Raw genomic sequence first — 19,607 nt, forward strand, 5'->3', positions numbered from 1 at the left:
GCTTCAATTGTTCCCACCTTTTTAATTGACTTGCAAATTCATTGTATTAAAAGGCATATTTGATAGCAGGCTTATAAAATCACAAAAATGATTTTCTTTTGAACCAGGGATTTCACAACACATATTGAGCGACATTCCTTTTCAGTGCTGCTTCCTCCTGAAAGAACAACCTGGAAAGAAAGCAGGAAATAAAACAAGGTCATGTCATACTGATGTTATCTTAACTGCGTGGCATTGTATTAAGTTCAACCTTCTGTGAGTCTGGCCTTTCCTCCTTTAGGCTGGCACAACACGGTGGAGCATCCAACACAGAGAACCACAGTCTGTGCGTGACTGAACACGGTAGTGATCTTGTAGCAGCCTGCAAAATAACTCAAATGAATAGATTTCCTTATTAGCACTAAGAGTTCTATGCTTACCTGGACATTTTACATCCATAAAATAGGAGTTTGGGCTCTGAACAAGTCTTTTCTTCTTGTGTTGTCGTCGTTCATGTTCAATAGTTGGATGAAGGAGGTCTTTAGCCAACTAAAACACATGGAACAGGAAGTTAGAACATATCTGACATTGTGGAAGACTAGAAATAACATGTTAATAGGTGTAGAAATAAGATGTTAAAAAGTTGTACATGGAGTATGGTAGACTGAAGGAGTTGAGCTACTTCGGTTAAAAACGGCATTTGTGATGGAGAACCGCAATGTCTTACTTTCGGTTGTGAGATTAGCCAGGGGAAGGGAGAAAATGGAAAGCACTAAGTGACACTTAAGACTGCATTGTTCAAATAATACAGGAATAGTCACATAATATTTGATTAATAAATAGCAAAAATTCAGTTTGGGAGTAATACTGTACTGATTATTGAAGAGCTAATATGTTGGCAAAACGGCATGGATTTTTTTTCTTCTTTTCCTAATCATGTCTCCTGAGGAGTTTATTTTAAATTGATTAGGGTTGTCAAAAGTATCGAAAAGTAAATATATCGATAATCAAATGTATTTGGATGTGATCTTTGTAAAAGTATCGATACTCAGTTTTATTTATTTGTTTTGCACTACCAGAGATCACCAGAATATTTTTTGTCATGGGGGAAATTTGATTTTGCACTACTTTTGATGGTAATGGTTAGGGCTGCATCAATCGATTATTTTAGTAGTTGATTAATATATCAACTAGTTACTTCGAATAATCTAGTATTCGGATTAGGAACATTTAATGCGTTGCTTAAATGCTATAAGATGTATTCCCCCCCAATATTATTAACAAATTGTTCAAAGACATTCCTACAAAAAACTGCTAAATGTACATATAAACTAAATTACAAAAGCATAAAATAAACATGAGCTCAAACAAAAACTTAATGTTGGTCGTAACAGGGAGCAGCTGGATTTAACCGTTTTAAATGAGTAATGTCATATTCACTGTTGCCACTAGAGGGCAGTGCACCCACACAAAACTAAATACGAACACTTTAAAAACAAACCATGACAACGCCACTTAAACAAATACTCGAATCAGCAAAATTTGATTAGAAGCTTTTTCCTCATCAAATTACTTCAGTTAATCGATTAATTGTTGCAGCACTACTAACGGTACTAGGAGACATTTTCCATGTTAATAAGTTTTTTTTTTTAATGTCATATCAAGAATACTATCAAGTATTTTTCCGAGTAAGTATATTGTGTAGAAACTGACTTATTACCTAATAATAGCTACTAAATATATAAAACTAGGCAACCAGGAATAATGAACTAGTGAAAAATGTTAAAATATATTTATTCAATCTACTTAGTTTTCATTGACATGCATACAGCATTTTGAATTGTAGATATTTAAAAGTAAAAAAAAAAATACTCATGTTTTATTTACGAAACTACATGAAACATGTTTAGACAGTGGAAATATGACTTGATGACTCAAAAGAAAAATTGATGGTATCAACCCTATGTACAGATTTCTGCAGCCTTCGATCAAACTAAATACAATTAACTAATCCAAACTAAAAGTAACTGGGCCCTTAACGTGTTAGTTCCTTTGTGTAATGGAATGGTTGTGTAACCAGCAATGTAACAGAATTCAGACAAGTCCTCATGTGAACGGAGTTACATAAAAAACAAAAAAACATGGGAACAACAGTTGCATCTCTAATAAATACAAATTGTTGCATTTTACCTGATGTCAAAGCGTTCTTTATCCTATTTTTGACTCTGAAGTTAAACGTTGTTGTAAGGGAGAAAATATTGGCGACGACTAACTCCTGGACATAACGACCGCTCCATCACGCGGAGCGGGCTTTCCAGTAATTAGACGACCCCCGCACAAAGCTAAACCAGGGCTAGCGAATAAGGACTCGTACACAGCACACCATGTGCTTGCACGAACTACGCACACCTCGATGTTATTCAAGACGACACACACGATTAACACGCCACTTTTCAGTTGCTTTAATTAAGTCACGTACGTAAAATGTTGTATTTAAAAATAAAAATAAAAAATCTTAGGCACGTTTCAAGTGGTTTACTTACAGGCATCTCGCCGTGCTGGCGTTGTCTACGTGGGGCTTCTTCTTTAGTGGAGGTGGTGGAAGACACCAACTGGGAGGAACTGTTATCACAATATAAAAAGTGCTTGCACTCGTAACAGGACTGAGGGATTCAAAGTAAATAAGTATTAAAAATAGGTTAATAATTAATTCATAACACACGTGATGGAATGATTAAGTTTATTTTAAATCTAAAAAAATGACTTCCCATGGTGTTAAAGCTTAATATGAATTTTTTAGATAGGTTTCATGTGTAAATATATATTTCTATTAATAAAAACGTTACGATAAAACCTAAACTAAGCTCGTGCTATCAGAAAAATCGAAACACTCGCGGTTTGGGAGACAAAACTACATGGACCACAATGCAACGCGCAGGATTACGTCACTTCTGTCCGCACTGGCCTACTGCCAGGCCGCCTGAAATACACCAGAGGACCCAAAAGACGGGGAGTCCGTCCTAACACGCCCATTTATTGACCCGAATCTTGTCCTTCTTGCTCGGCACTATGGCGAAGACGTACGATTACCTGTTTAAACTGTTGCTTATTGGCGACAGCGGGGTGGGGAAGACGTGTCTTCTGTTTCGATTCAGCGAAGACTCTTTCAATACCACCTTCATATCCACCATCGGTGAGTAAACCGCAGTAGCTTGTTGACAATAGTAATGCATGGGCATATGTCTAATAACGCGAAATGGGCCATTGTGTATCTGCATTAGCGTGCAGGCGGTTATTTGTATTGATGAAGGCAGAGACTGAATGAGATGACAATATCTGTTTGACTATTGCTTGTGCGTATTACATTAAGTCATTGACTGTCATTGACGGTGACCGATGTCCAAACCATTTTGCATGGCGATCACGGTTGGGCAATGTTCCCTCTAATTTTTCATGTGTCTGAGCAGACACACAAGCTCCCTGAGCACAATGCAGACCACGGTGAGCAACATCACATGTGTACCCTTAGGTACACACGCCTGTTCAAAACCCTGGATCATAGCAAGTTAAATAGCTAATTAAAAGAATGAAACTACAGCAGCAATTTTCATTAGTTTACTTTTAATATAATCGATTTGGTCCACCTAAAGAGAAAAAGACAAAAATCTCGCTGTTCATGAGATGTGTACTGTGTTATATGTGAGAGTCCTGCTTTAACCATAGGAAGAATCCTGCTTTGACCTGGGTAAGGTCCAGTTGTGGCATTGATGACTTAATAAATAAAACATGATGGATACTACAATGGGAGTGCAGTATAACAAACTCACACATTAAAACAATAAGAACAATCAGGATTCATATTGCAGCTACACTGCAAAAACACACCTCCTTAAAAAACTAGTTAAATTCCCTTGTTTTCAGTGTAAATCTACTAGAAATACATTAAATTATCAGCCAAATTTTACTCACTTAGATATCCTGAAATAAGCTAATTTTCAGCTAACTGAAACAGACTTATAAACCGCGAAGTAGCACAAAAAATAATTTAAAAAAATTGTGTGTCCAATGTATTTATTCAGATTTAGCATTGGAAAGATATACACATAAGATTTTTTTTTTTTCACCAAAGTATAATTATAAGTTTCAAACATGTTACTCTCCCACCCAATTATTTTTAAACAAGAATAAATTAGTAGAAAAATGCTTGGCTTTATTAAATGCTTCATTGACTGAGTCTACTCAAATCCGCTCAAGCTGCTCACTTACACACAATGAGTTGCCACAGCAACTGTTTAACAAGTTCAACGATGATTGACACATGCAGCGCTTTTGAAGTTTGTGACTCTGGCAAGATCGAACACAAACATTTGTCAATCATCATTAACTTTCATAAGCAACTCCAGTGCACATGCCCTGCCTGATCAACAAAGAGCAGGGAGGGAGGGAGAGTGAGACTACGCAATCGGCTCGGGACAGCTCATCTGTAATTTTTTTTTTCTTAATTGAAAAAAAAAATCCGCGATGGACTGAGGGCGCGAAGTTTGAAGGGCGAAGTAGCGAGGGATCACTGTACTGTAACATGTTTGGAACTTTGTTCAAATAAATAAATAAATAAATTTCGACAGATTCTTAAAATCAGGTGACTCGGACTCGGGTGCAAAAATATGCGATCGGGACATCCTCAGTTTAGACATCTATCACCGTCAATGGCGGTCAGTAGAGTAGAACACCTGTCATCCACAATGGTAGGTCATCTTCTAAGGAGGTCTCCCGTTTGTTTGAATGCAGGCATCGACTTCAAAATCAGAACAATAGAGTTGGACGGAAAGAGAGTCAAACTTCAAATTTGGTGAGCTTTACTAGAGTTGACAATGAAAAAAATGGAAGCAAATCTTTGACAATTTGTATTCATGTGATGCCCTCAGGGACACTGCAGGCCAGGAGCGCTTTCGCACCATCACGACAGCTTACTACAGAGGAGCCATGGTAAGCACTCGCTGTCTGTGTTGGAATGTTGAGGAGCCGGGTGAAGAAACAACGTGTCTTCTTTGTCCTCTTCTCAGGGAATCATGCTGGTCTACGACATCTCCAATGAGAAGTCATTTGAAAACATTAAAAACTGGATCAGGAATATTGAAGAGGTGTGTTTATTCAAGGTTTTTTTGGTCATAACAGGGAAAAAAAACATTCGACCTGTTGGTGATTTCTAAAATGTACATTAATGTGTCAGTTGACTTTTTAATTCTCAGCACGCTTCATCGGACGTTGAGAAGATGGTCCTGGGTAACAAATGTGACATGACGGACAGGCGGCAAGTGTCCAAAGATCGAGGTGAAAAAGTAAGTCATGATGAAGTGTTATTATAATGTACTAAATTTGCATGGTGATAAATTGTCATAATGTTTTGCTCTGCTTTTAGCTGGCTATCGATTATGGTGTCAAGTTCATGGAAACCAGTGCAAAGACGAGTCTTAATGTAGAAGAGGTAGGTCAACAATTTTTTAAATATCTGTTTTGATGGGTTGTGTTTGGCATGGAATAAAACTAAATTTAGACTTGCTGGAATGTGCCATGAAAGTGTTCAATAGGCATGTGCTGGTATGAGATTCTGACGATTTGTATGATAACCTTAAGACAAAATTTCACAGTTTCACGGTATTGCAATTACAGCTCTAAAATGTGTTAATTTAAGATATCTGGGTTAAAAAAGTTTTTTCTATTGAACAGGATTTTTAGTTTTCAAAACATATTACCAAATTGGAAAAGACACTACCGTTCAAACGTTTGGGGTCTAAGTGACCCCCAACTTTTGAACCGTAGTGTACATAATGAAAAATCCCATATGATACACTACGGTCGCTTAGACCCCAAACCGTAGTGTATCATATGGGATTTGAACGGTAGTGTATGAGTAATGTCAAGTTAAAATAAAAAAAAAAAAAAAACTGAAATATTTTAAATAAAATTAAAGTAAATGCAGCCTAAACACACAGCCGCAGCTCTACATTATTACCATCAGGAAAAAAAAAATTGAATTATTTTCCATTTTAAAAAAGTGTGTATGACTCGTATCATATTTACATTATACACACACTCTTTCTCAACACAGACAGTTGCCAGAGGAAAAAAAACACATTTTACCACCGCGAGACACACGAAACACGCTGGACTTAATATTAGTAGCTAGTGGGAAACGTTCATGACAGTGTTTACTAACCTTTAATTTTGTATAAATGCTAAATCAAATTGGAGGTATTGCCTTCTTGGCAGCCACCCTCCGATCATGTTTTACATGTCGGTTGGCACCTCCTGTTATAAGCCACGGCTGTCTGTAACTTTTCTGTAGCCGAAGTATTCCCATACCAGCGATTTCGTTTTCTTCAATGGAGGAAAAAGGTCAGGAGTTTCACCTCCTCCAGCCATCATGTAGCACAGCTGACTCACTGACACTGAGCAACAACCGGTGGGGGAGGGTTGAGCCTTACAGCTGCAAGCGAGGGATTTCTCCATGCATTTTTGGGACATAAAAAATTTCTAATACCGTAGGGACTGTATGACGGAAAATTTTTGCAGTTTTGAAACCCTGACGTTTTCATACCACGGTATACCTTGAAAACAGTAATCGGCACATGTCTAATTCAAACAATGCTGTAATATAATTTGTGTGGTTTTGTGTTGATTCAGGCATTCTATACCATGGGAAGAGACATCCTGCACAATCTAAGTTCAAAAACGGTAAGTGTTTTCAGATTGTACTAGGGATGTGTCCGATCCGATTAGCAGCGGATCGGAATCTGGTGAAAAATATCAGTTTTTTAAAAGGTTATTATTTTTAAGGCTAAAAATAGGGGTGGGAAACCTCTCTCTGTACGAAATGCGATACAAGGCTCACGATAACGATTATGTAAGGCAATGAGGATACAACAATTATCAATTTTGTTTTTTAAAGTATTAACTCATTGACATAGGCGGAGTTTGATTTTTGGGGCAGGGGGGGGCACAACATGTTGATGACCCCGAAATGCCAGCAATAAAATTACAAGAATATTTATAATAATAAGTTGACACTGAGCGTTTTTTGTTTGCCATCATTCTTGAGGGGAATTCTAAATCAGGCTGCTTAGGCAATACTTTTCGCCAAGATCGTCATCCATTGAATATGGTACGCCCGCCGGTGTCGTGCCAATGTAGTTACCCCAGTCAAAAATTGTATCCCCTGGGTGGAGCCATATGGAGGTAGATTTGTGTCTTTATTATTCAATCAAAAAAAAGTTGCTTCAATCAAAATATATATTTTCAACACAAAAAAGGTCGCTTCAATAAAAATAAATAAATTTGAAGTTAAAAAAATGCATGTGAAAGCTATTTTTCTTTTTTTGATGTCAAGTTTTTTTTTTGATTGAGGCAACTTTTTTGATTGAAGTAATGTTGATATGTGTTCGGGCCACATTTTGGCTAGGCCATTTTTGTCTTTATTATTCAAATCTAAAAATAAGTTGCTTAAAAAAATATATATATTAAAAAAAAAAAAATCACTTCAATCAAAAAAAGAAAAATTTCAATCGTGGAAAAAGTTTTTGAATGCGAAAAAATATTTGAGATTTCAAAATTTGCATTTGAACACTTAAATTTTCATTGAAAACGTTTTCTTTGATTGAAGCAATCCTTTTTGTGTTTGGGCCATATTATGAGTAGGAAATGTGTGTCTAAATCATTTAATCCCCCAAAAAGTTGCTTCAATCAATCAAAAAAAAAAAAAACAATCAAAGAAAAAAATAATTTGAAAAATAAAATTCCCCTTCCCTAATATTTTTTGGGTTGAAAATTATATGCAAAGCAAATGACCGTCTAAGTTGGTAGTCACATGATCTGTTCGAAAAATAATTTTGACCCATTATAAAAACATTTTATTTTGTTCATTTCATTTATTTTTGTTGCAGTTTTATTGCTTAACTTTATATATATATATATATATATTAGGGCTGTCAAACGATTAAAAAATTTTAATCGAGTTAATTACAGCTTAAAAATTTATTAATCGTAATTAATCGCAATTGATCGCAATTCAAACCATCTATAAAATATGCCATATTTTCTGTAAATTATATACATATTCTGTAAAATAAATTATTGGAATGGAAAGACAAGACACAAGATGGATATATACATTCAACATACGGTACATAAGGACTGTAGTGGGCGTTTCACTTTACTGTCATTTAAATCTGTCTATGCTGTCCTCAGTCCGAAGCGTCTACTTTTTCCAAAGCTAGACAGCTAGTGAACGACGCCTTACTAATCAGACTTCTTCCTTTTTCATCTGATTTATTAATAAAATGGCCTCAAACCATTGTCCTCTTTAGACCGTCGTAAAACAAAAAAAAAGTACACAAGCATTGCATTAGCAACAACGTTAGCTTAGCACGCTATACAGGTTCACTAAACATAAACAAAAAGCGTCTCATACAAAAAATATAACATTTCGCTTACTAACATAATATGTGCATTCTTTAAAACAACCATACTTAAGGACAAATCTTGTCCAAGGATCATATTAGCACAACATTACAACGTAGGCGTCAGCCCGAGACGTCGTGCAGCCATATTGAACTGGCAAGAAAACAATAAACCATGTCGCAAAGCGACCACAAGAGTTCACTGTTAGACAGCACAAAAAGCCTTGCTGTAAAACTTACCAAAAGGCAGAATACTGTCTGAGCGGGACATGTGCGTTAATTGCGTCAAATATTTTAACGTGATTAATTTAAAAAATTAATTACCGCCCGTTAACGCGATAATTTTGACAGCCCTAATATATATATATATATATATATATATATATATATATATATATATATATATATATGAAAGTCAATTACATGCAATGACACTTTTCGGCCACGAAGGGGGGCCTGGCCCCCCCCCTTAAAATCCGCATATGCTCATCGACTGTTATTGAAGGCTATTGACTTCCAATCCATTTTGACTGGGAGGGCTAAAAAAAACTATCGTTTGCGCCCGGTTTGACCTCAGTCAAATTAGACTGGACGTCTACTGACGTCGATGACAGTGAACCATGATCGCTTAATTTCAGACTTCCCAGTTGAAAGTGATTTAATGTTTATAACCGTCAATAGCAGTGAATGAGCTAAAGGTTTATAAACAACCAAATAATCCAAAGGTATAAGGATATTGAGAAAAAAAAATTTAATAGTATAGAGTTGCCCGATAATAACTTATGAACTGATATCCTGATATTGTCCAACTCCAAAAATCCAATACCAATATTTTATGGCTAATTGTACTGTGATGGCCTATTGCAGGGATGGGATCCTTTTTGGGTGAGAGATTCATGAACACCTCATATTTTTAAATGCAATTTCTTGAGAGCCATACAATATGTTTAAAACTAAAAATACAATGGATTTTATGTAATTTCAACACTTTTAAAGTACAATACGTTTCTGAATTCTTTTTAATAACATTGCTATGCTGTTACTAATCAATGATTAGTATTTTTTACCAATAATGCTACATCTGTTGGTACATGGCTTTGCTGATGGTTTTGTAGTCTGGCTGATATTTGGATACTTAAGCACGGAGCACCATCAGTGCACACAGAAACAAGTTTATCCATCGTTAGATTTTTTTCTTTAGCAAACTCAGTGAAAGACGAATAAATCCTCCCCTCTTATTGTCCCTTTCATCTTCAAAACCTTGCAATCACGCTGAACTGGGGTAAATTGCTTACCTCTGTTGACTCATCCAAAGCGAGAGAAAAGAAACGGTGCCGCATTTGTTTTTATGTCCTGCTGAAAAGTACGATACTCCTCGTCTTTTTTTTTCTCCTTAATACATTTCCGAGGTATCTTACAATGTCTGGCAGATCCTCAAAATCAGGTGACTAGGTACTGTTATACAAAAATAATTGATCGGGACATCCCTAGATTGTACTCCACATTTGCATTTTCAATATGAATAATTTATCGTTTACTTAATAGACTGACAACAGCACTGTCGCCTCTGGGAAAGCAGTCAAGATCACAGAGAAGAAGTCCAAGCGGATCAAATTCCTCAAGTGTTCTCTCATCTAGACCGTCCTGTGCATATTGCTGCATGACTGCTCTTTCCGAGGGGCTCCTTCCTTTTGCGGAGAGGGGACTTTTGACCCCAGCTCGAGTTTGGGTTACTGCAGGAAGGCTCGTCCGACTTGACACTGGACGCGAAGGGATGCCTCCTAACTGTGGTCAGCCACGGCTCGTTTGTAGCCGAGCCTGCCGAGGAGTCCGTTTCTGTTTGGCAGTTATTCAACTTAGCAAACTGTGTTCTTATACATATTCAATGACAAATGCCTCACTTTGTAGCACTGCTTTTATACTCTGTGCCATATTGACCACGAGGATACCGTGACATGCATATCAAGTCCCGGCAATGATTGTATTTGTGCGTAAATTTATGACTCGAAGGCATTAGACTAGACAATGTATAAATTCAGTGCGTTGTAGTTTTTCCAGTAATGACAAAAATAAGTGTTCCTTCCATAAGAAGCAGTGAATCCATGTTGTCATGCCATTGTCAGTATTTGCATGAACGCTGTTGAACATTAAGCACATTGTATACTACCTAAAAAGTCAGTTCGCTGTTGCAGAAGAAAGTGATTGTTAAGTTCATGTCATAGTGCAATATAAGTGTTGACATTCAGCAGTATTTTTTCTCATTAAAAGACAAAAGACTGAAGAAAGGTGTTTAAATCAATGAGGATGGCAACATTCTGTCCTGTGACCTGTAGCATTCTAAAGAAAATTTTTGAATTTCATTTTTAGCAATTTTTTTGTAACTCGTACTGTTATACGGTAACATGACTATTTCCTCTGAAAATTAGACTTGTCGCATTGTTTCTAATATTGTCATCATGTAACATTTTCAACATTTCTTAACTTATTGACTGAAGTGGATGCTAAATTTTCCCCTTTTGCTCTTCCTAAAAATGTACTTCACCTTTTTGATATTTCAATGTGTCATTAAATTCTTACTTGTGCGCTGTTTACAGCCAGAAGACAAAAAAGCCACTTTTAGTCACCAAATTGTCATTCCAAAACAAAAGAAAAATCCAGATGTCATCTTTTGTCTTTCAAAATGTATCTATTACATAGGCGGAGTTTTACTTTTGGGGCAGAGGGGGCACAACGTGTTGATGACCCTGAAACACAGTGTCAGCAATAAAATTAACTTTCAAGAATATTTATAATAATAAGTTGACAATTATGGAGGTAGATTTGTGTCTTCAATCAAGAAAAAAGTTTCAATTAAAAAAAAAAGTTGCTTCAATCAAAATATATTTTCAACCCAAAAAATGTCGCTTTAATAAGAAAAATGTGTTTTAATTCAAAAACAAATTTGAAATTTAAAAAACTTTAAAAATGCATGTGAAAGGTATTTTGATTTTTTTTTTTTTTTTTACTTGTTTTTTATTGAATTTTCCAAAACCAAACACACTTGAAATGACATACACCAAACCAAAACAAAGCACACCAACCCAAAAGAAAAAAAAAAAAAAAAAAAACATAAATAATTGTTTTTTGTTTTTTTTGATGGAAGTCGTTTTTTTTTTTTTATTATTATTTTTTTTTATTGACGCAACGTTTTTGATTGAAGTAATGTCGATTTGTGTTTGGGCCACATTTTGGCTAGGACATTTTTGTCTTTATTATTCAATCTAAAAATAAGTTGCTTAAAAATAGATTTTCAAAAAGAAAACCACTTCCATCAAAAAAAAAAAAAATTAAAATTCAATCACAGAAAAAGTTTTTGAATGCAAAAAAATATTTGAGATTGAAAATTTTGCATTTGATCAATTTTTCATTGAAAAAGTTCTTTGAAGCAATCTTTTTTGTGTTTGAGCCATATCATGATTAGGACACTTGTGTCTAAATCATTCAATCCCACAAAAGGTTGCTTCAATCAAAAAAAAAAAAAAATTTTTCAATCAAAGAAAAAAAAACATTTTATTAATTTTTTTCCCTACTTTTTGTTGTTGAAAATTATATGCAAAGCAAATGACCGGCTAAGGTGCTCGAAAAATAATTTTGACCCATTACAAAAATATATATTTTTGTTCATTTCATTCATTTTTGTTGCAGTTTTATTGCTTTACAACTTTTATATATAGGAAAGTCAATTACATGCAATGACACTTTTTGGCCACCAGGGGGGCCTGGCCCCCCTAAAATCCGCATATGATTACCTCTATAAATTAAAACACTATTCAACAAACTGCTTTTTTCCCCTTTACATTTCTGTACATATTGTATCTTTACCTTAGTAGCAATTTCGAAACATTTTAATCTCTGTCAAAACATCACATTTTCATCTCATATTTTCGAGTTATTTTCATTTTGACTTTTTATCTTAAGATTTTTTTTTCTGTGAACTTTTTTTTTTTTTAAGAAATTCAGTTATAAAATAAGGTTGAAAAAAGTATTAATAACTATAAAGCTTTCCCATAAACGGTTAATCTTCAAAATTGGGACTATGTCCTCATATTTCTGCTTGGTACTGCTTAGAACTAGGTACTGTATACGCAACAACAAAAACATGGCGGACCATACTCAGGCGTCGTAAAGTCTAAATCGTGTAAGTCGGGTATGTCGTACCCAGGGAACTACCCGTAATGTGTTAATAATTTCACACATAAGTTTCTCCAGAGTATTAAGTTGCATCCCCGGTCAAACTATGAAAAATACTGCGACTTACAGTGGGGCAAATAAGTATTTAGTCAACCACCAATTGTGCAAGTTCTCCTACTTGAAAAGATTAGAGAGGCCTGTAATTGTCAACATGGTTCAACCTCAACCATGAGAGACAGAATGTGGAAAAAACCCAGAAAATCACATTGTTTGATTTTTAAAGAATTTATTTCCAAATTAATGGTTTGATTTTTAAAGAATTTATTTCCAAATTAGAGTGGAAAATAAGTATTTGGTCACCTACAAACAAGCAAGATTTCTGGCTGTCAAAGAGGTCTGACTTGTTCTAACGAGGTCTAACGAGGCTCCACTCGTTACCTGTATTAATGGCACCTGTTTTATCTCATTATCGATATAAAAGACACCTGCCCACAACCTCAGTCAGTCACACTCCAAACTCCACTATGGCCAAGACCAAAGAGCTGTCGAAGGACAATAGAGACAAAATTGTAGACTCGCACCAGGCTGGGAAGACTGAATCTGAAATAGGTAAAACGTTTGGTGTAAACAAATCAACTGTGGGAGCAATTATTGGGAGCAATTATTACAAAATGGAAGACATACAAGACCACTGATAATCTCCCTCAATCTGGGGCTCCATGCAAGATCTCACCCCGCTGCGTCAAAATGATAACAAGAACAGTGAGCAAAAATCCCAGAACCACACGGGGGGACCTAGTGAATGACCTACAGAGAGCTGGGACCACAGTAACAAAGGCTACTATCAGTAACACAATGCGCCGCCAGGGACTCAAATCCTGCACTGCCAGACGTGTCCCCCTGCTGAAGAAAGTACACGTCCAGGCCCGTCTGCGGTTCGCTAGAGAGCATTTGGATGATCCAGAAGAGGACTGGGAGAATGTGTTACGGTCAGATGAAACCAAAATAGAACTTTTTGGTAGAAATACAGGTTCTCGTGTTGGGATGATAAAGAATACTGAATTGCATCCGAAGAACACCATACCCTCTGTGAAGCATGGGGGTGGAAACATCATGCTTTGGGGCAGTTTTTCTGTACAGGGACCAGGACGACCGATCTGTGTAAAGGAAAGAATGAATGGTGCCATGTATCGAGAGATTTTGAGTGAAAATCTCCTTCCATCAGCAAGGGCATTGAAGATGAGACGTGGCTGGGTCTTTCAGCATGGCTATGATCCCAAACACACAGCCAGGGCAACAAAGGAGAGGCTTCGTAAGAAGCATTTCAAGGTCCTGGAGTGGCCTAGCCAGTCTCCTGATCTCAACCCCATGGAAAATCTGTGGAGGGAGTTGAAAGTCCATGTTGTCCAATGACAGCCCCAAAACATCTCTGCTCTAGAGGAGATCTGCATGGAGGAATGGGCCAAAATACCAGCAACAGTGTGTAAAAAGCATGTGAAGAGTTACAGAAAACGTTTGGCCTCCGTTATTGCCAACAAAGGGTACATAAGAAAGTATTGAGATTAACTTTTGGTATTGACTAAATACATATTTTCCACCAGGATTTGCAAATAAAATTCTTAAAAAATCAAACAATGTGATTTTCTTTTTTTTTTTTTTTTCCACATTCTGTCTCTCATGGTTGAGGTTTACCCATGTTGACAATTACAGGACTCTCTAATATTTTCAAGTGGGAGAACTTGCACAATTAGTGGTTGACTAAATACTTATTTGCCTCACTGTATAGTCCGAAAAATACAGTAATTCTGCTCCTCTTTCATGATGGCGTGTCCTGATCCGTCTTTGCTTCCCTGCCCACGTCCACGAGGTCTCGCTCACTGCTGCACGCTCTCCTGCTAACAAGCGCGCCTCTTGCTTTGCGATCTTTTGCGTTCCAACTCAGGGACCTATGCGAGGGCAGGTACATATCTTCCGCTACGGTCAGGTACTGCGCACCATCCGACATGTTTCGTTTCACCCTAGTCTTTATTTGTTCTCCTGGGAGCGCTTCTTGTCTTTCCGCGGGAACCGGATCCATACCGTCAGTTGCTTGGAGCTCTGCTCCTGCGGTGGTTTGAAACTGCTGAATGGTCCTTCTGACTGTTGACACTTTAGGCATGTAACCGACAGAGCTTGGGTGTAACGTGTACTCCAGATCGGCAGGCCATTGTTTGGGCGTTTTGGCCGCCTGTTCCACAAACGACGTGTAGTCTTGCGCGTGGAGCTCATCGTCGAGTGCTTCCGCCGGCCTGTAAATAATGCTGCTCATGGCCCTCCTCTTTGTGACGGGGGAAGTTTGGTCCGGATTCTCGGTAGGGACATTACGTAATGATTTGGTCCGTTTTGGGGAAGAGGATGTCACCGGAGGAAGTTGGACTTCATTAGCAACGTCAGCCGGTTCTTCTGGTTCATCGGGAGGGCTGATGACAATGGTGCTCATACTCCTCCTCTTGGTCAACGGAGAGGGCCCCGTTTCTTCGGCCGGGTAGTGTCTCAGCGATTTAGTCCGTTTAGGCGGCGAGGACGGTTTGAGTCTGTTCTTGTCTGCGATTCGATCTAGAAGCTGCGAACTTCCGAGCAGCAGCTTGTCACTTAAGCTGTCGTGACTCGATCCTGCAGATGCCTGCTTGGGTTCACATGGAGATATGAGGATGTCCACGCAAGAACCGGGCCTTGTTCTACTCAGGCTGCCCACTTCTAAGTTGTGAACACTCTCCTTAGCAATGCTGGACGTTGTACTCTTCTCTCTCTCCAGACCACTTTTCAGCGGTTCTTCCACATCCTTCTGCTTGCTCGCAAACTCCTCCATGTCCATGTGGAAGCGGTACAAGCTGTACCCGTCGGCACTGTTGATGCTCCCTTGACGAACTAAAGATGAGGGGTCACACACTGACGAATTGCGGGAATGAGTCCTGGTCAGCTCCAGCCGGTCCACCCCCGCCAGCTTCTCCAAGGCCAGCGCCATGCGTCCGTGGATCTCCTCCAGTTGGGCCAAGCGCAGATCCACCGTTTGCAGGGAGGCCTTCATGGTGTTCTCCCTTTCGTTAACCTCCTCCAGACGCATGGACATGTTCTCAACTCTTTAAAAAGCACCAGTGAAATTAGGAGCGATGTGTACACATAAACGAATTCATAGTTTGTAGGGTTAAGTCCTTTAAATGAATTATAACCAAAAAGTTGGAAGATTTATAACAGTGAAAGAAGAGCTCACCTTTCAGAGGTAACCTTGATGCGTTCATCGCTCGAGGACTGCTGCTCGTCTTCCTTTTCCCGAAAATATTCCTCCACACATTGTTCTTCAAACTCGTACAGATTCTTCAGCTCCTCCGGATTCAGTCTTAGCTCTATGAGAAGAAGAAGAAAAAAAAAAATGGCGGAAAACACTCAAGTGACTTGAAGTTCCGCTCTGAGACCCCCAATTTGGCTAACTTTCAAAATTGTCCGATATGCATGTGTGATACACCATTGGAAAGCTTAAAATCTCAAATTTCTTGGGGAAGAAAAATTTTGAACAGGAGGGCATTTTAAAAAAAATGTTTTTTAAACGGCAAAACCCTATCTGGAGGTGAGAGCACGCAAGAGCAGAATTACAGACGCCATGACTTTAACGAGATATTACCGCCTACTTACCTTATTACGATCAAAAATCTCCATGTAGCACATATCACTGAGTGTCAAGACACAGCTGTGAATGGCCACAGCTGGATTTTGGGGGGATTTTATGGGTGAAACATGGTAATTTAACAAGTGTCGCGATGCAGAAATCACAGACATCAAGGAGTGGTCAAGATGTTGTTTTTCATATATTTACCCTTTTAAACGTTTTTTTCTTCTTCAATTTTTCTTTGTTTGGATTGATTATTTACCATCTCAAATAACGGGGAAAATGCGCCAGTAAAAAAAAAAAAGCAACTAAGGGATAGTTATGAGGTAGATATCCGTGACTTTTTTACAGACGCCATTGTTTTTCATTGTGACGTCATTTGTTTAAAAGTTTAAAATATGTGAGTGAATAATTTCAAAGTCGTTTTTTTTTTCTTAATGAAATATTAGACATCAATTAATGATTTTAAGCTAAAAATGACAGATATTTTGAATAATAAATGTAATTAATTACCTTTGTTTTATGGCTGGGTTGAAACAAAAGCGGTTGCGCGACGTCTGTAAACGGGGCTTTTCAGGGTAAAACGGACAAATTAAAAATAGTTTGGGGGCTTCATGCGCCATGAATCTGCTATGGCAGCATATAGACATATTGTTCTATCAAACAGAACAGTTGTTTTGGCTTAAAATACAGCAATTTCTTTTAAAGAGGAGTGCAAGAGCAGAAACTGCTTTTTCAGTCTTGTCTGTGTTTTCCGCCATATATATACTTTTTCCTCCCACAAAATTGTAAGTAATCTGTGACAACACTGGCTATAACACACATATGTACACTAATGTTCAAAATGACACATATTTTAACAATAAAACACTTGATACAAAGCAATTAGTATTCAAACGTCTAACTAGTCTGATCGATATGTAAATTTAGTAGGGCTGTTCAAAATTATTGCGTTAACGGGCGGTAATTAATTTTTTAAATTAATCACGTTAAAATATTTGACGCAATTAACGCACATGTCCCGCTCAAACAGATCAAAATGACAGCAGTGTAATGTCCGCATGTTACATGTTTTTTGGTGTTTGGCACCCTCTGCTGGCGTTTGGGTCCAAATGATTTTATGGGTTGGAGAACAATGAGTGAGCATGGTGTAATTATTGACATCAACAATGGCGAGCTACGAGTTTATTTTTCGATTGAAAATGTTACAAATTTTAATAAAACGAAAACATTAAGAGGGGTTTTAATATAACATTTCTATAACTTGTACTAACATTTATCTTTTAAGAACTACAAATCTTCTTATCCATGGACCGCTTTAAGAGAATGTTAAAAATGTTAATGCCATCTTGATGATTTGTTATAATAAACAAATACAGTACTTATGTACCGTATGTTGAATGTATATGCCCGTCTTGTGTCTTATCTTTCCATTCCAACAATAATTTACAGAAAAATATGGCATATTTTATAGATGGTTTTAATTGCGATTAATTACGATTAATTTTCAAGCTGTAATTAACTCGATTAAAAATTGTAATCGTTTGACAGCCCTAAAATTTAGTAAATTAAATTTGCCTAACAGAGGTCCGCTAGCTTAAATGCTATGAATGCTAATGTATTTACAATTCTCATAGCAAATCGTTTACACACAATTCAACAGTAGCTGTAAACTTAATTACAAATGCATACACAAACATACGTATATAAGCTGAAACAACCTTATGTGGCCAAACCAGAGCGCAGCTGTCCTTTATTCATGTCAGACAAGAGTCTGCTCCTTAGTCATAAGGCGACAGTCCAGCCAGACCCAATGCTGCCACCAGAGGGCAGTGTATCCTCCAGCAGTAAACAACATTTTTTGGGACTTTTTGGATAGTTGTTTTGTAGCGGTACTTTAAGGGTTAATTCCGATTTACGTGGAAATTCGGGTTATGTCGCCAGTGCAGGAACGGAACTTGTTCGTAACCTGGGGACTACCTGTAATCACTACTCAAAGGAACAAAGGCAAACTCATTCTCATGGAATGAGCTACTGAATAACTCATTGTAGTGCTGTGATATGGGAAAACAAAATCTTAACATCACAATATTAATATGCCACAATATAATAAATTTTCCAAAAATATAATAATACTATGACACAAGAGGGGGAGCAAAATTGAATTAATTAACTTGATCTCAAACTATAAATATTTTCCTTATATCCACTTTCCAATAGCGAGTGAAACTCACTAAGACCGCGATCCTTCTCGTCAAGTTCGCCATCTTGCTTCTTCCTGGCGCAGCGTCGAAAGAGCCTGCTGAAGAGGATGTAGAGGTGGCTGAAGATGATGAGCGGCGGTGGCAGGATGGGCCGGTCGTGAAACGTCATTATCAGCTGATAGCGCTGAAACTTCCACACCTGGTTGGAGATTGACTTAACCTCGAAGAAGGTGTTGCTGTGGAAAGTATGATAACAGATTGTTGGATGATAAGATAATGTAGCCTTGCCATGTCGTGTATTTCTATCTTCAAGGCACTCCTTGCAAAAGTGCAAAATACCAGTAATGTCCCGATCCGATCACGTGATCGGAAATCGGGCAATTTCTCAGAGGATTGTAGTCCGGTGAAAAGGATCGGGTTTTTAATTGAAAAAATATATTTGTTTTTCTGCTTCATGCTCATACAGCCTCTCACTCTCTTTCCTGCTGCTTTTCTTGGTCAGCAGGCAGCTGAAGTTTTTTTGTTCGGGTTAACAATGATTGACAGGCGTTGAAGCTTTGATTTTGCCAGAGAAGCTTGGGAGCGCTACCTTCAAGGTGCCGCATGTGTCAATCATCGTTCAACATAGGCACTAGCGGTAGTGTGCGGCACGGTGGGACAGTTATCATCATCATGGTTCTTGCGTTGGGGCTGGTTTCCCGTCCCATTGCATTGAGCTGACCAAGTGTGCAAGGCCACTCCAGTATTGGCGGTCTTGTGCCAGCAGATTTGCATCTTTCAAGGTCCACATTTCCGTGTTGTTGGAGGTTGTCCGCGATGGTGTCAAGCCATCGAGTGCGGGGCTTTCCTCGTGGTCGTCTCTAGCCTGCAGCCTTTGGAAATTAGAGTGGTCAGGAGGAAGACAGAGAACATGGCCAAGCCAGCGGATGCGGCGCTGCGCAGCCAGGCAGGAGGCTCTGGGCTGATTTGTCCGGGCTCGCAGGGTTTCGTTGGAGATTTTCTGGAGCCATCTGATGTTCTCGATGGTTCTGAGAGCACTGCTGTCAAAGCCATCTATTCTTGTGGCCAGTGTCTTGTTTAAGGGCCATGTTTCGGAGCAATAGAGGAGAATAGACAGTACGCCGTTGTTGTAAATTCGGAGCATCGTCTTCTGTG

The 19,607-nt window shown here is 38.0% G+C and overlaps 3 protein-coding genes across 6 annotated transcripts in view; 1 reads left to right on the forward strand and 2 right to left on the reverse strand.

Annotated features, from left to right (window-relative positions):
• Positions 1–7: 7 nt before the first annotated feature.
• rps27l (ribosomal protein S27 like) lies at positions 8–2,685 on the reverse strand. 2 transcript variants are annotated; one of them, XM_057837748.1, is made up of 4 exons: positions 2,523–2,685; positions 420–528; positions 251–361; positions 8–170 (listed from the first exon to the last, which is right to left on the reverse strand). In XM_057837748.1, exons 1-4 carry the CDS (start codon positions 2,526–2,528, stop codon positions 142–144), a joined length of 255 nt encoding a protein of 84 aa, XP_057693731.1. In that variant the 5' UTR covers positions 2,529–2,685; the 3' UTR covers positions 8–141. The 2 variants fall into 2 exon arrangements, with proteins under 2 accessions (XP_057693731.1, XP_057693732.1); XM_057837749.1 differs by lacking the exon at positions 2,523–2,685 and adding an exon at positions 2,170–2,293.
• Positions 2,686–3,005: 320 nt separating this feature from the next.
• On the forward strand, positions 3,006–11,202 carry LOC130916782 (ras-related protein Rab-8B-like). The gene is made up of 8 exons (XM_057837750.1): positions 3,006–3,172; positions 4,768–4,828; positions 4,905–4,965; positions 5,043–5,120; positions 5,229–5,318; positions 5,399–5,464; positions 6,664–6,714; positions 9,981–11,202. The coding sequence occupies exons 1-8, from the start codon at positions 3,049–3,051 to the stop codon at positions 10,071–10,073; spliced, it is 624 nt and encodes a 207-aa protein (XP_057693733.1). The 5' UTR covers positions 3,006–3,048; the 3' UTR covers positions 10,074–11,202.
• Positions 11,203–11,545: 343 nt separating this feature from the next.
• LOC130916776 (transient receptor potential cation channel subfamily M member 1) overlaps positions 11,546–19,607 on the reverse strand; it is an 87,259-nt gene continuing 79,197 nt past the window's right edge. For all 3 annotated transcript variants that reach the window (XM_057837743.1, XM_057837744.1, XM_057837742.1), the window contains 3 exons: positions 18,483–18,688; positions 15,856–15,988; positions 11,546–15,724 (listed from right to left, as the gene is read on the reverse strand). In XM_057837743.1, coding sequence (XP_057693726.1) covers positions 14,422–15,724; positions 15,856–15,988; positions 18,483–18,688 — 1,642 coding nt within the window. In that variant the 3' untranslated portion in view covers positions 11,546–14,421. The remainder of the gene's footprint in view (positions 15,725–15,855; positions 15,989–18,482; positions 18,689–19,607) is intronic.

The sequence above is a fragment of the Corythoichthys intestinalis genome, chromosome 5, assembly GCF_030265065.1.
Source record: "Corythoichthys intestinalis isolate RoL2023-P3 chromosome 5, ASM3026506v1, whole genome shotgun sequence".
In the NCBI taxonomy this organism is placed as follows: domain Eukaryota; kingdom Metazoa; phylum Chordata; class Actinopteri; order Syngnathiformes; family Syngnathidae; genus Corythoichthys; species Corythoichthys intestinalis.

Coding starts and splice junctions, on each gene's coding strand:
- rps27l (XM_057837748.1), bottom strand. Junction 362..419: donor TATGGATGTAAAATGTCCAG/GTAAGCATAGAA, acceptor GTTATTTTGCAG/GCTGCTACAAGATCACTACC. Junction 171..250: donor AAAGGCCAGACTCACAGAAG/GTTGAACTTAAT, acceptor CTTTCTTTCCAG/GTTGTTCTTTCAGGAGGAAG.
- LOC130916782 (XM_057837750.1), top strand. CDS start 3,049: ATGGCGAAGACGTACGATTACCTGTTTAAACTGTTGCTTATTGGCGAC. Junction 5,319..5,398: donor CCAAAGATCGAGGTGAAAAA/GTAAGTCATGAT, acceptor CTCTGCTTTTAG/CTGGCTATCGATTATGGTGT. Junction 5,465..6,663: donor CGAGTCTTAATGTAGAAGAG/GTAGGTCAACAA, acceptor GTGTTGATTCAG/GCATTCTATACCATGGGAAG.